The sequence below is a fragment of the Microcebus murinus genome, chromosome 3, assembly GCF_040939455.1.
Source record: "Microcebus murinus isolate Inina chromosome 3, M.murinus_Inina_mat1.0, whole genome shotgun sequence".
Lineage (NCBI taxonomy): Eukaryota > Metazoa > Chordata > Mammalia > Primates > Cheirogaleidae > Microcebus > Microcebus murinus.
The window spans coordinates 58,014,044-58,029,415 of NC_134106.1; the positions used below are offsets into that span (position 1 = coordinate 58,014,044).

General features: G+C 45.1%; 1 protein-coding gene and 1 long non-coding RNA gene across 5 annotated transcripts in view; one reads left to right on the top strand and one right to left on the bottom strand.

Annotated features, from left to right (window-relative positions):
• LOC105863250 (uncharacterized) overlaps positions 1 to 10,937 on the bottom strand; it is a 58,756-nt gene extending 47,819 nt beyond the window's left edge. Inside the window, exons 1-3 of one of the 4 annotated variants that reach the window (XR_002223498.2) lie at positions 10,153 to 10,937; positions 9,460 to 9,550; positions 7,215 to 7,395 (exon numbers count right to left, since the gene is read on the bottom strand). This is a non-coding gene — a long non-coding RNA (uncharacterized LOC105863250). Of the gene's footprint in view, positions 1 to 7,214; positions 7,396 to 9,459 lie in introns of all 4 variants that reach the window. The other 3 variants (XR_001150396.3, XR_001150399.3, XR_012918579.1) reach the window with 3 other exon arrangements.
• Positions 10,938 to 11,406: 469 nt separating this feature from the next.
• On the top strand, positions 11,407 to 13,092 carry PCBP1 (poly(rC) binding protein 1). Its single transcript, XM_012750148.2, has one exon. It carries the CDS (start codon positions 11,674 to 11,676, stop codon positions 12,742 to 12,744), a length of 1,071 nt encoding a protein of 356 aa, XP_012605602.1. The 5' UTR covers positions 11,407 to 11,673; the 3' UTR covers positions 12,745 to 13,092.
• The last annotated feature ends 2,280 nt before the right edge of the window (positions 13,093 to 15,372 follow it).

Sequence of the window (15,372 nt, forward strand, 5' to 3'; positions counted from 1 at the left end):
CAGGCAGATCATTTGAGTTCAGGAGTTCAAGACCAGCCTGAGCAAGAGCAAGACCCTGTCTCTACTAAAAAATAGAAAGAAATTAGATGGACAACTAAAAAATATATATCTTTAAAAAAATTAGCCAGGCATGGTGGCGCATGCCGGTAGTCCCAGCTACTTAGGAGGCTAAAGCAGGAGGATCGCTTGAGCCCAGGAGTTTGAGGTTGCTCTGAGCTAGGCTGACACTATGACACTCTAGCCCAGGCAACAGAGTGAGATTCTGTCTCAAAAAAAAGAAGAAAAAAAACTATGAAGAGAGTCCCTAGAACAGTTGCTGGCACATAGTAGATTAGTACTCAATAAGTACTTGTTAAATAATCAATAAATGAATGAATCAATAGTATGTCAAATAGCAGGAAGTGCTATGGAGAAAAATAAAGCAGGGAATGGGGACAGGTAAGGCAGAGGGGGGAGAGACAGCTTTTACTTTAAACAGGATGGTCAAGGAATACTTCACTGACTAGGTAACAGCTGAGCAGAAACCTGAGTGAAGTAAGGGAAAAGGCCATTCTGATATCTGGAAGAACAATGTTCCAGGCAGAAAAAACAACTACAAAGGCCCCAAGGCCTGGCATGCTAGAGCAAGTGCAAGGAGACCAGCATGACTAGAGCACAAGGGGAAGCAGTAGGAGATGAAGTCAGAGCAGCCAGGAGAGGGTGGTGCTGCCTTATAGACCATGGTAAGGATGCTAGTTGTTAATCTGAGTGGAATTTTAATCTGATACCCAGTAGACAGTTTTCAGCAGAGCAGTGGCATGATCTGACATACACTTAAAAAGATTATTGTGGCCACCGTTAAAATTAGACTTCAGGGAACCAAGAGCAAAAGGAAGAAGACCATTTAAAAGGCTAATATTCCAACAGCAGCAGGGCAGGTGGGAGGAAGTGTTCAAACACTGGATGTATTTCAAGATAAATCAGACAGGACCTGCGAGTGGATTAAATGAAAAGAGTGAAAGAATCAAGGCAGACTCCACTATATATTCAACACAACTGAAACTGAGATGCGGAGGAACTTCCAGAGATGCAGGTTTGAGAGGAAAAGTTCTGGAGTTATATATTTTTAATAAAGTTCAAGAAACTGGCTGGGTACAGTGGCTCATCCCTGTAATCCCAGCACTTTGGCAGGCTAAGGCAGGAGGATCACTTCAGGACAGGAGTTTGAGATCAGCCTAGGCAACATAGCAAGACCTCATCTCTACAAAAAATGAAAAAATTTGCTGGGCATAGTGGTACATGCCTATAGTCCCAGCTACTTGGGAAAGCTGAGGCAGGAGGATCCCTTGAGCCCAGGAGCTTGAAGTCACAGTAAGCTATGACTGCACTACCACGCTTCACCCTGGGCAACAGAGCAAGACCCTGTCTCTAAAATTTAAAGAAAAAGAAAAAAGGAAGCTATTAGACACCCAAGTGGAAGCAGCCAGTAGACAGTTGGATATGAGAGACCTGAGTTCATGGCCAGGTACAGTGGCTCACATCTATAATCCCAGCACTTTGGGAGGCTGAGGTATAGGGATCATTTGAGACCAGGAATTTGAAACCAGTCTGGGCAATATGGCCAGAATCTGTCTCTACAAAAAAAAAAAATTTTTTTTTTTTTTGAGACAGAGTCTTGCTCTATTGCCTGGTCTAGAGTGCCATGGTGTCAGCCTAGCTCACAGAAACCTCAAACTCCTGAGCTCAAGCAATCCTTCTGCCTCAGCCTCCCAAATAGCTGGGACTACAGGCATGCACCACCATGTCCAGCTAATTTTTTCTATTTATTTTTAGTTGGCCAGCTAATTTCTACTTTTAGTAGAGACGGGGTCTCACTCTTGCTCAAGTTGGTTTTGAACTCCTGACCTTGAGTGATCCTCCCTCCTTGGCTTCCCAGGGTGCTCGGATTATAGGTGTAAGCCACCATGTCCAAACTCTACAACTTGAGAATTGTCAGAGTATATATGGTATTTAAAGTCTTCAAAGAGAAAGCACATAGGAAATGAGTGTAGACAGAGAAGAGATCCAAAGACTGCTCTAAGTACTCCTTCATTGGAGGCTGAGGAGATGAAGGTAAATCAGGAAAAAAAAAGGTTCAGGAGGAGGGACTAGTCAGGAAAGAGAACCAAGGGAGTGGCACCCTGGAACCCAACAGAAGCTAGTGTGCAAAGAAGGAGCATCAAATGCTATAGAGAAGTCAAGAATGAAGATGGGTGAGAAATGACCACTGAATCTACATGCTATTTCCTAAGCCTGCTTTTTCCTATTCCACACATACAATTTTTTTCTCTTTTAATCCAGGTAAAAATCCCAGTATTGTCCAATGAACACGCATAAGGTTTTTGTTTAATACAGCTGTATCCATGTCACAAAAATACAAAAAATAGGCCAGGCATGGTGGCTCACGCCTGTAATCCTAGCACTCTGGGAGGCCAAGGCAGGAGGACTGCTCAAGGTCAGGAGTTCAAAACCAGCCTGAGCAAAAGCAAGACCCCGTCTCTACTAAAAATAGAAAGAAATTAATTGACCAACTAAAAATATAGAGAAAAAATTAGCTGGGCATGGTGGTGTATGCCTGTAGTCCCAGCTACTAGGGAGGCTGAGGCAGGAGGATTGCTTGAGCCCAGGAGTTTGAGGTTGCTGTGAGCTAGGTAGACACCACAGCACTCTAGCCTGGGCAACAGAGTGAGACTCTGATGCAAAAAAAAAAAAAAAAAAAAAAACCTACAAAAAATAGAAATCAATGCTCTTAATCTGGACACAAATTTTACACAGTGAATAATGCTGAACAAATGCTTTGCCTGAATAAAGTAATTATCTCTCTGAAACAAAGTCCTTGACTAAGTCTAGCTTGTGCTCAGTAGGTCGGATCATAGAAATGAGTTATTTAAATGTATTTCTTTTATTTTGCCATAAAGTAGCAATCACTCTTTTTTATTTCAATAGATTTAAGAACATAAGTGGTTTTTAGTTACATGGATGAACTGTAGAGTGGTGAAGTCTGAGCTTTTAGTGTATCCATCACCCAAATAGTGTACAGCGTACCCAACAGGTAATTTTTAGCAATCATTCTTGAACTCCTTTCCCTCCTAATTCAAACATCCTAACCAGCTTAACAAATACCCTAAATTTACACACACACCCCTCCTCAAAAACAAAGTAAAACGCAATTAGATTCAAAAGCTGGGTGAGGCTGGGCACAATGGCTCACACCTATAATCTAAGCGCTTTGGGAGGCTGTGGATCACTTGAGGCCAGGAGTTCAAAAGCAGCCTGGACAACACAGCAAGACCTTATCTCTACAAAAATAAGAAAAATTAGCCAAGTATGATGGCACAAAACTGTAGTCCCAGCTACTCAGGAGGCTGAAGTGGGAGGATTGCCTGAGCCCAGGAGTTTGAGGTTGCGGTGACTGTGGTACTGCACTCTAGCCTAGGTGACAGTGTGAGAACCCATCTCTATTTTAAAAAAAAAGAAAAAACATTGGATGAGAAAAGGGTATGTCCCTTCTTTATTTTATTGGACAGAGTTTTACTACACTAATCATTTGCTAATTCAAAGGTTGGGCTTAATTTTCTTCTTAGAATCTCTAGACAGAAAGCATGTTTTCTGATGTCTTCACCTTAAAAGAGAATAACTGCTATAAAACAAGGCCTTTAATGTTCTGTGCTCCAGCAAGCATAGTCAAATTTCAATAATCCACACTCATGAAACAGAACGATAATCACCAAAAACTGGATAATGCAAACATCCTTCCTATCTTCCTGAATACGACCTCTGAATAGACTATGCTCTCTCTCTGTGTTTGGGCCTTTGCTCCCTTCTCCTGGAACACCTTTCCCTGCTCTCTACCTTGCACTCTGCTAATTTGGGACTCAGACTGCATGTCAATTTGTCTAAACAGCCTTCCTGGATCCTCTCTAAGACTGAATCAAGGGCCTCACCTCTGTGCTTTCCTAGCATCCTCTATTAACTCATATCCTAATGTTTACCACATTGTACTGTGTAACTTGCTTGTCTCTCTCTCCAGACTAGTAAACACCTTGAGGGCAAGGACAGGATCTCATTTTTATACCATTAGTGTGTGGGACATACAATGCAATCAATAATTATTTGTTGAATGAATAAGGGAATAAAATGAATTTGACTTCAAATACCTTATGTGACTTTTGTAATACATCTTACTTGATAAACCAACTGAACAAGGTTAAAATTAAAAGTATTGGGGCCAGGCGCAGTGGCTCACGCCTGTAACCCTAGCACTCTGGGAGGCCGAGGCGGGAGAATTGCTCGAGGTCAGGAGTTTGAAATCAGCCTGAGCAAGAGTGAGACCCCGTCTCTACTATAAATAGAAAAAAATTAATTGGACAACTAATATATATAGAAAAAATTAGCCGGGCATGTCTGTAGTCCCAGCTACTCAGGAGGCTGAGGCAGGAGGATTGCTTGAGCCCAGGAGTTTGAGGTTGCTGTGAGCTAGGCTGACGCCACGGCACTCACTCTAGCCTGAGCAACAAAGCGAGACTCTGTCTCAAAAAAAAAACAAAACCAGAGTTCGAAACCAGCCTGAGCAAGAGCGAGACCCTGTCTCTACCATAAATAGAAAGAAATTAATTGGGCAGCTAATATATATGGAAAAAAAAAATTAGCCGGGCATGGTGGTGCATGCCTGTAGTCCCAGCTACTCGGGAGGCTGAGGCAGAAGGATTGCTTGAGCCCAGGAGTTTGAGGTTGCTGTGAGCTAGGCTGATGTCGTGGCACTCACTCTAGCCTGGGCAACAAAGTGAGAACCTGGGCCGGGCGTGGTGGCTCACGCCTGTAAAACTAGCTCTCTGGGAGGCCGAGGTGGGCGGATTGCTCAAGGTCAGGAGTTCAAAACCAGCCTGAGCGAGACCCCGTCTCTACTATAAATAGAAAGAAATTAATTGGCCAACTGATATATATATAAAAAAAAAAATTAGCCGGGCATAGTGGCGCATGCCTGTAATCCCAGCTACTCGGGAGGCTGAGGCAGAAGGATCGCTTGAGCCCAGGAGTTTGAGGTTGCTGTGAGCTAGGCTGACGCCACGGCACTCACTCTAGCCTGGACAACAAAGCGAGACTCTGTCTCAAAAAAAAAAAAAAAAAACAAAGTGAGAACCTGTCTCAAAAAAAAAAAAAAAAAGTATTGGCATATCATCACATCCCCACCTGATAAATGAAAACAAAGAAATTTCCCCTAAAAAATATTGAAAACAGAGGATAAGAAAGGGAAGCACACACTCCCCAAAATTAGCTCAGGAAGGTTATCACACCAGCTGCTTTTCCTTGGTGCAGCACATAAGCCTATGCTTTTCACACCACAGGTTGGGCTAACGGACCTCTGGATTATTCTCTTCACCTCCTTTCTACTGATCCCATATTTTCCTCTTCTCTCTAGCCTGTTCTCTTATTTCTTTCCTCTTCTTGCCCTTATTTCCCTTCCTTGTTTTCTATACTTTGTATTTGTATCCTGTTCTCATTCTTTAACTTTACTCCTTCCTCATAGCTTATTTCAGGCAGAGGTACCACAGGGAATCCATGGGAATGGCTTTGCTTAATTGGGAGAACTTAAGCCAAGGATGTTGCTGTATCTCCTGGTCACTTCTGCAAACTACACTGACATATTTCTTACGTTTCTCAGGGAACCGAGAAGTAATCTCGTAACAACAGTGTAGGGTCACCAGCACATGAAGTCAAATTGTTACTATCTACAAAATGAGTAAAACACATTTCTAGGCTGTAGTAACCTAGAAAGTAATAAGGGCAAAGCCCTCTCAACTTACTATTATTTAAAATAAAAGAGGCTGGGTGCAATGGCTCACGTCTGTAATCCTAACACTCTGGGAGGCCGAGGCGGGCAGATTGCTCGAGGTCAGGAATTTGAAACTAAAATGAGCAAGAGCGAGACCCCTATCTCTACTATAAATAGAAAGAAATTAATTGGCCAACTAATATATATATATAATTAGCTGGGCATGGTGGCACATGCCTGTAGTCCCAGCTACTCAGGAGGCTGAGGCAGTAGGATCGCTTGAGCCCAGGAGTTTGTGGTTGCTGTGAGCTAGGCTGATGCCACAGCACTCACTCTAGCCTGGGCAACAAAGGGAGACTCTGTCTCAAAAAAAATAAAAATAAAAATAAAAAATAAAATAAAAGAGAAATAGAAAGATAAACCTAGGCTGGGCGCCATGGCTCAGGCCTATAATCCTAGCCCTCTGGGAGGCCGAGGCAGGCAGATTGCTTGAGGTCAGGAGTTCAAAACCAGCCTGAGCAAGAGCAAGACCCTATCTCTACTAAAAATAGAAAGAAATTAATTGACCAACTAATATATATAGAAAAAATTAGCCAGGCATGGTGGTGCATGCCTGTAGTCCCAGCTATTTGGGAGGCTGAGGCAGAGGATTGCTTGAGCCCAGGAGTTTGAGGTTGCTGTGAGCCAGGCTGATGCCATGGCACTCACTCTAGCCTGGGCAACAAAGTGAGACTCTGTCTCAAAAAAAAAAAAAAAAAAAGAAAGATAAATCTAAAGGAGGAAAGAAAAAGAAACCATGTTTTTGAAAAAATGCTGCATGTTGGCAGAGCAAATTTAAACAGCTGTAGTATACTTGATAAACTTAGCAGATTAGAGAAAAATCTGGTCCTTGTCCGCAGGGGACTTAAGAGAGTCTTGTTGAGGAATCATCCCCACTCCTTCCAAAACTGATAAATATAAACCACAGAAAAAGAGAGAAGAGATTCTCTTAAACTGAAAGAGTCAGGAGCCTAAGATAAATGCATTGGATGTTTTAGGACAGAAAAATAAAGACTGGCTGGAAAGCTTTTTGAATTTATGGTAAAGTTATCCCACATGTCAAAGTCCATGCCATAAAGCATCAGAAGCCAAGAAAAGGAAAAATCCACAACCAGGAGTCAAGAGGCCCAGCATAGGCCCTAACAAGCTGTGCAACCTTGGGTAAGTCACTTTGCTCCTCTGATCCAAAGATGGCTCTTCTGTAAAATGAGCAAAATCATAACCTTACTGGCAAAGTTGTCTGTCACGATTAAACAAGTAATGTGAAATCACTTTGAAAGGTTTTACATAACATACCAACTCAATGTAAGAGGAAGCAAAAACCATTCCTCTAAATAGAGCATAAATCCTGTGGTTCAATTTCCAAAGTCTAAGCCTGACTCACCTTCTCAACCTCATTAAACCCCTTAATCAACCTGTGGTCACCGAGAGGAAAGAGAAGAGTCATGTGTGAGGCTCCAGGGGTGGGGCGGTGACTATTCAGTCAGTTGTTCCACATCTCAGTGGCTTCATCTATAAAATGGGTCGTATGGAATTCATTCAGGTATCCACAAGATAATGCAAGTCTGAGGAAGGAGTAGAAAATTTACCAAAAGTGAGGAAAACATTTACATAAACTTCCTCCCCTGGATAAATAACTTTCCCTCAAGAATAACCAAGATCATCAAATATCATCACTCCTTGGACAGAATTAGAAGTGGCCTTAGAGATCACTTAGTCTCTTGTTTTTACAGATGGGAAAACTGAGACCCAGAGAGATGAACTGGGTTGTAGAAGTCTCCCAGCTAGTCAGTGACAGCGCTAGGGGCCACAGCCTCAGATTCCAAAGTCCAGTGACCTCTTTGCCAGATCGCAGCATCACCCAAGGTAGCCTGTGGCCGACATAACACATTATCAACACAAAGACACATTACAATTTAATCTACAGTCAAATGTGGGCTACTGAAGGGAAGGGCTGTAGGACTCTGGAAGGAGGGAAGCTGAGGGCTGGAGGAGCTGGAAAAGGGAAGGCTTCACTGAGGAGGTACACTGAGTCCTAGAGGTACTCAGGTAAGAGGAAATTAAGGAAATATTTCAGACAGAAAAGACTTAAATTAGACAGTCTTGGGAAGAACAACTTGATGGATAAAATTTTCTTTAAAGAAGGTAAGTAAGTTACAGATTTAGAGGATGAGACTGCTTAAATCAGGACACTCCTTGATTATATGCAATTTAGTCCTTTTGTTGTCACGAGTTCTTTATACTTACTAATATTTGTAATTCCCTAATCTATTCTGTCTCCCTATAAGACAAGGCCCTCTTCAGTGTCTACATCCATCTTAGTGATTAAGCATGTAGTCTTTGGATTCACATTGCCTAAATTCAAATCCTTACTTTACCTTAATAGCTATGTGACCTCGGACAAACTCCTTCACCAATCTGTACTCCTGTAAAATTGAAATAATATCACCACTCATTTCAGGAGATTTTTTAAGGATTAAATGTGTTTAAGTGGTCACAACTTACATATGGGTTTTTAATCACTTTAGTTATAATGTACCCTTTTTTAATATATAAAGAATAGAAATTACTCAAGTACATTGCATGTAGTAATAAGTACTGTTTTGCAAAAAATTTGTTATACATATGTGTGTATGTATGTCTTAATCATGATGTAAAATCTATTTCTTACAGTGGTCTGCTTTTAAAATATGAGAGCCACTGAATTAATGCACAGAATAAGATTTAAAACAATGCCTACCACATAGTAAGCACTTAGTGCTATTTACTATCACAATTGCTGTTATGTATCTATCTACCAAAATTGTTTATAGGTTACATAAAATAATGTGAAAACACTTTGGAAAATTTGACATCTAAAAAAAAAAAATTAGGTTGGTCCGAGTGCAGTGGTGTTTACAACTAATTGATCACAACCAGTTACAGATTCCTTTGTTCCTTCTCCACTCCCACTGCTCCACTTGACCAGCCTAAAAAAATAAAAAAATAAAAAAATAAAAAAAAAATTTGACATCTAATATTAAGGTAATAAGTTAAAGGCAAAAAACCCTTCTCATCTCTCACACCCACACACTCAGTACCCTGTCCAGGCACGTGTTTATTGCTTGGCCCACTAGCTATGTGTTACAATGAATTGAAGAGTCCACAGACTATGACTTATCTAACAGTCATGCCCTGTCAATCTTTGCAGAGAAATGGAGGCTTGGCACTAGAGTAAAATAATTTATTTTTACCAGGTTAGGGTGGGGAAGACGGAAGTCAAACCTATGGATAGATGAGGAAAGCAAGTGAGTCATACAGAGAGTTGTTTGCTCCTCCAGAGCCAGGTAGACTCAAATGTGCCACAGACAAGGCCAGAATGGCAGATACCTGAGTCTCTGGGCTCAGTCTGAACCACTTACCCCTCCCTAACCTCACCCAGAGGTCTTATAAAATAGCATTTGAGCCCATTACAGGTATCCCTCACATTAGGAAAAGCTGGGAGCCCTCAGATACAAATAGGGGCAGACTGAACAACAAAAAGTTACCTGAGGGGTTCTATAAATGACAAGTTCACCTAAACTTTTAATATACCATTAAAATCCTAAAATCCTGATTTACAAAAAAAAAAATGTGGAAGACATGCTCACCAGTAAGGAAATCAGAAGGTCTGGACTCCATCCCCGACACTGTGTGACCTTGATTTAGTCACTTCATCTCTCTAGGTTTAAATGTCTTCCTCTGTTGAAAAAAAAAGAGAGAGAGAGAGCACGTAATAACACCTACCTCAAAGGATCATGATCAAAATTAAAGGCAGTATGCAGTAAAATTCCTACCACAGAATCTGGCACTGACAAATGCACAGTAAACGCCTGTCCCTTCTAGACTAAAAGTGAACACTTATGGTGGTGGACTGAGATTCCCTAGCCAGCTGGCCCGTGAAAAAGTCATAAGCATCCTAGTCTCTTCGTGGACGTTGTTCTGCTTTTATAGAAGCCTTATAAAATAACATACGCTCTCAACCACAACAGCCTGGACTAGGAAATCTAGGAAAGCAGTCATTTCCCATCTCATTCAAATGCTTTGGTACTATAGAGGCTCAAATTATTTCTTGGTACTGCCCCCTCTCCATTATCCATTATTAAACTTAAAAAGAACAAGAAAATCAATATAGTGCCTACATGTTACAGATTCCCTTTTCAAACTAAAGAGGTTATCGGGTTAAAATTCTCCCGCTGAGCTTCGGACCAGCAGGGGGATTTTGAGGGAGTGGTTACAATGCTCGCAGAGCGGGGAAGGCCCCGGGGAGTAAAGGGGGTGCATTCTAGAGCTTTCTGGCCCACCCCAATTTCTCGTTGGCGACGAATCCAGGCCACGTGTCGCCATTTTGTGTTCAGAAAACATGGCGGCCGCCCCCGCGGGGAAAGAAGAGGGGGAGGAGGAGGAACGCCACGTTAGCCTCTTTCCCCGAGGGATCCTAAAGCACGTTGCGCACACAGCCTTTGCTGGTCTGGCTTAGCCCAAGGAGGAAGGGGAAGGGGCAAAAGTCACGACTCGTAGGCCAGTGACTCGAGCGACATTTCTTCAAAGAGATGAATTCAGCAGGAAAGGCCTTCCAAGATGGCGGGCCCCATCAGGGCCGCCCCGGAGAGCGAAGGGCGCGGCGGCCGTACTGAGGGGAAGGGGCGGAAAAGCAGCAGTGGGGGCGTTGACCGCGCGGGAAAAACCGCGGGCTCTCCCCAAAGCCCTGGTCGGCACCCCCTTAATAAATGAGGCCTCACACTATTGTCTGAAATGTCTGACAAGGATGCCGCGGTTGAATCGACACAAGGGCAGGAGGTGGGGTTTCTGTGGCTTTAACAGACAGAAACTTGCAAAATGCAAACAAAGCATTATGTAAATGGACGCCATTCTTTTTATGGTCGGGTTTCTAGCACTTCCCAGAAAACAGCAGAGCCCCGATTCGGCGGCGAAAGGGGGTGGGTTTGAGTCTTTGGGCTCACCGGCCACCACCAAGGGGCCGGGGCATGGGTGGGGGCTGGCGCGGGGCGCCAGGACGCCGGGGACGAAAAGGCCCCACGTGCCCGCCCGCGCGCGCACCCGCCAGTCAGGCCTCGCCTCGCCGCCCCTCCCCCCCGGAAGACGGCACCTGCCCCTCCCGTCCCCCCACACCCTCGCGCACGCGCTCTGGTCACCTCACGCGCACGTTTTAAACCCGCGGCGTCCCGGCTACCGCCTGCAGTTACCGCCGGGGCTGCCCGTGTCGCTCCGCGGATAAACCCTATTGGTAAAGCGTAAAAATAATATGTGTCTCCTATACACAACACTAATATTTTCAGTCATCCGCCAGTGATGTCGGAGTTAATAAAATACATGTTTATTTTAAAAAATTGCCGGACTCTCGGCTTCCCTTCATCATTGCTTAATTTTCACTACTGCGGGTGTTAAAAGGTTTTTTTTAATGTGCCGTGTCGGGGTTGGCGCAATCTTGTGACCTAAAAAAGACGGGTCCTCATTTTTTTCAAGGGGTCCTGCGCAGAAAGCACTTCCGGGGTCAGAGGGTATGCGGGGTTGAAAGCGGGCTTCCCGCCCCGCCCAGACCGCCGAGGCTGCCGCCGGAGTCGCCACCGCCGCGCCCTCGCCCACCCGCCCGCCCGCCGCTCCCGGCCCCGCTCGCCCCCTCCGCCGCCGCCGCCCGCCCCTGCGACTACGCCGCGGCCTCCCGCCCGCGCCCGCTCGCTCCCGCGGCCCTCGCTCGCCTCGCGCCGGCAGTTTTGGGCCTACACCTCCCCTCCCCCCGCCAGCCGCCAAAGACTTGACCACGTAACGAGCCCAACTCCCCCGAACGCCGCCCGCCGCTCGCCATGGATGCCGGTGTGACTGAAAGCGGACTAAATGTGACTCTCACCATTCGGCTTCTTATGCACGGAAAGGAAGTAGGAAGCATCATTGGGAAGAAAGGGGAGTCGGTTAAGAGGATCCGCGAGGAGAGTGGCGCGCGGATCAACATCTCGGAGGGGAATTGTCCGGAGAGAATCATCACTCTGACCGGCCCCACCAATGCCATCTTTAAGGCTTTCGCTATGATCATCGACAAGCTGGAAGAAGATATCAACAGCTCCATGACCAACAGCACGGCGGCCAGCAGGCCCCCGGTCACCCTGAGGCTGGTGGTGCCGGCCACCCAGTGCGGCTCCCTGATTGGGAAAGGCGGGTGTAAGATCAAAGAGATCCGCGAGAGTACGGGGGCCCAGGTCCAGGTGGCGGGGGATATGCTGCCCAACTCCACCGAGCGGGCCATCACCATCGCTGGCGTGCCGCAGTCTGTCACCGAGTGTGTCAAGCAGATCTGCCTGGTCATGCTGGAGACGCTCTCCCAGTCTCCGCAAGGGAGAGTCATGACCATTCCGTACCAGCCCATGCCGGCCAGCTCTCCAGTCATCTGCGCGGGCGGCCAAGATCGGTGCAGCGACGCTGCGGGCTACCCTCACGCCACCCATGACCTGGAGGGACCACCTCTAGATGCCTACTCGATTCAAGGACAACACACCATTTCTCCGCTCGATCTGGCCAAGCTGAACCAGGTGGCAAGACAACAATCTCACTTTGCCATGATGCACGGCGGGACCGGATTCGCCGGAATTGACTCCAGCTCTCCAGAGGTGAAAGGCTATTGGGCAAGTTTGGATGCATCTACTCAAACCACCCATGAACTCACCATTCCAAATAACTTAATTGGCTGCATAATCGGGCGCCAAGGCGCCAACATTAATGAGATCCGCCAGATGTCCGGGGCCCAGATCAAAATTGCCAATCCAGTGGAAGGCTCTTCTGGTAGGCAGGTTACTATCACTGGCTCTGCTGCCAGTATTAGTCTGGCCCAGTATCTAATCAATGCCAGGCTTTCCTCTGAGAAGGGCATGGGGTGCAGCTAGAACAGTGTAGGTTCCCTCATAACCCCTTTCTGCTGTTTTCCCATGATCCAACTGTGTAATTTCTGGTCAGTGATTCCAGGTTTTAAATAATTTGTAAGTGTTCAGTTTCTACACAACTTTATCATCTGCTAAGAATTTAAAAATCACATTCTCTGTTCAGCTGTTAATGCTGGGATCCATATTTAGTTTTATAAGCTTTTCCCTGTTTTTAGTTTCGTTTGGGTTTTTTGGCTCATGAATTTTATTTCTGTTTGTCGATAAGAAATGTAAGAGTGGAATGTTAAAAAATTTCAGTTTAGTTCTGTAATGTCAAGAATTTAAGAATTAAAAAATGGATTGGTTAAAAAATGCTTCATATTTGAAAAAGCTGGGAATTACTATCTTAAACTCTTTGTTGGTGCTTTTTTTCTTCCCCTTTTAGCCTTAGGTGATTGGAGGGAGGAGGGAGAAGGGAGGGCCCATCTTGGTATTCTCTGAAGACCTTCTCACCTTATCGGTAAGATCCCATTCCCTCTGTGCCCCAACAAAGGAACGCAGCAGGTTGGGCCTGCTTTGGGATGTCTGCGGAGACTGAGGGGTTGCGCCGGGGAGTGTCATCTCTCCAAATTCCAGAGAGGGGCCTCTGCCCATTTCTCTGGTAGAAACATAAGGTTTTCTCAGATGGAAAAAGTGCCCATTCAGTAGGATCTCTGGTGAATGGCAGAGCGATCTCTCCATCTAACCAGGCCTTCCTACCCCACCCCCCATCTCACATGATAAACTTAGCCGGGAACAAAAAAATATTCTGAGGTGGGAGGAGCCTGGGGAAGGGGTATGGGGGGAGGGAAGGGATTGTGGGCTGCAGAAGGGAAGGGAGGGCTGCGGGCTAGGGTGGGTTTGAGGGCTTGGGGGAGGGCAACAGCTGCAGGGTGGTGGTGGAGATAGAGGGGTCTTGGTTGGACAGCAGTAGTGGGAACGGGGATGGTACCAACGGGACGCACGTGTCAGGCATGCACCTGTGGCAAGCAGCCTGTCAGAGGATGTTATTACACCTGCCAAGTGGTGTATCCAGAAACAAAAGAGGCCCAGTTTCATTCTTCAGCTGTGTGCAGTGTTTAGAGAATCATTATACCAGGAAATAATCCTGCTTAAATGGGCCATCTTCACAGGCAGGAATGTACACTGATCCATTGCCTGTGGCCTAATATTGACCTGGATGCTAGAATGAGATTCCTGGGCTCCACCCCAAAACTATTCAGAAAATGCATTTTTGACAAACCACCCCAAAGAGGTCTTAGATTTGAGTGCCACTAGTTCCCTACAATGGGTAAGGAAGATACTGCTGTGAAGGCCTGCAGCCTCATGTCCATGTGAGCTGATGGGACTAGCCTGAACCTGATAAAAATTCTCTGTAGGCAAAGAACACTAGAAACAACAGTACAGGACAGTAGACAGGTGCCAAAGAGGGTAGTACAAACCCTAGCCACTATGGAAGATGATTAATGTCAAAGAGAAATTCCTGTGGGAGGGGAGTATTATCCACAATAAATATTTGTTGAGGCTTATCTCTTCAGGACATCTGCTCCTTTCTGAAGTACAAGTGTGTTTCTCAGAGTCCCTGGTCCCACAGGCAGTCACTAAAAGGAACCCAAATTCTGGAGTTAGACCTTCATTCTAACTTGGGTTCTGCCACTTAGTGGTGGCCTTAGGCAAATTAACCTCTATAAATGGAGATTTTAAAGTATGCAACTCCTGGGCTTGTGAAAGTAAAATGATAGCATGTGTGTAAAGCATATCAGTGCTTAAAACACAGCAAACTTCAATATACTTTAGATTACCAAAAGGCCCAATTGGGGGGGTTACCTGCAACATCAGGACAGAGAAGACATAATTACAAGGTAGGAAACAAAACAATGTGTATTAAATGAGGAGCTGAGAGAAGAGAGTTGGACTGAAAGGCCAAGAAGGTAAGGGGGCGCCCCTGGCGAAGATCCAGAAGTAGGTACAGTGTCTTCTGAGAACAATGAGCACAAATCAGGGTAGGAGTGGATAATGAGCTTGAACCTTCAAACACCAACCTAAGTAGTCTTGTAAAGAATCCCTGAAACTTGCTGGGTGAAGCAGTTAAAATATCCTATAAAAAGTAGGCCTAAAATTCTTCAGCCGCACCCCATATGTGGCAAAACTGGCAACAGTTTGTAAAATAATGATTTAGACAACAAGAGGCAGGATGAACTGCAACTTAAACTAAAGGCAGGAAAAGCAATTCGAAAACTAAAAGGAAGAAGCAGCAGGTTCTGATACAGGCTGGGAAGTGTTACCAATGAGAATGCAAAGAAAGGGGCCAGTCAGTGCAGAGAAATTGAAATTTGGTGTGGAGGCCAAAGAAAGATGGAAAGAGGGGAAACAGTTCAGGCATGGTGACAGAAGTATATGCAGGTAGAAATATTCAAGTAGCTAGAAATAGAAGACAAACTCTGAAGGGAAGTCAGCTACTTGAGGACAGGTAAATAAGAGGAAAGGACATTGGGGTGTTGGGGGACCTAGTTGTCTTGTTCACCGCTGTGTATCCAGTACCTGTCAGTCTATCTGACACATAGCATGGGCTCAGTAAATACTTGTAGGATGAATCTGGAAAAAGCAGCCAAT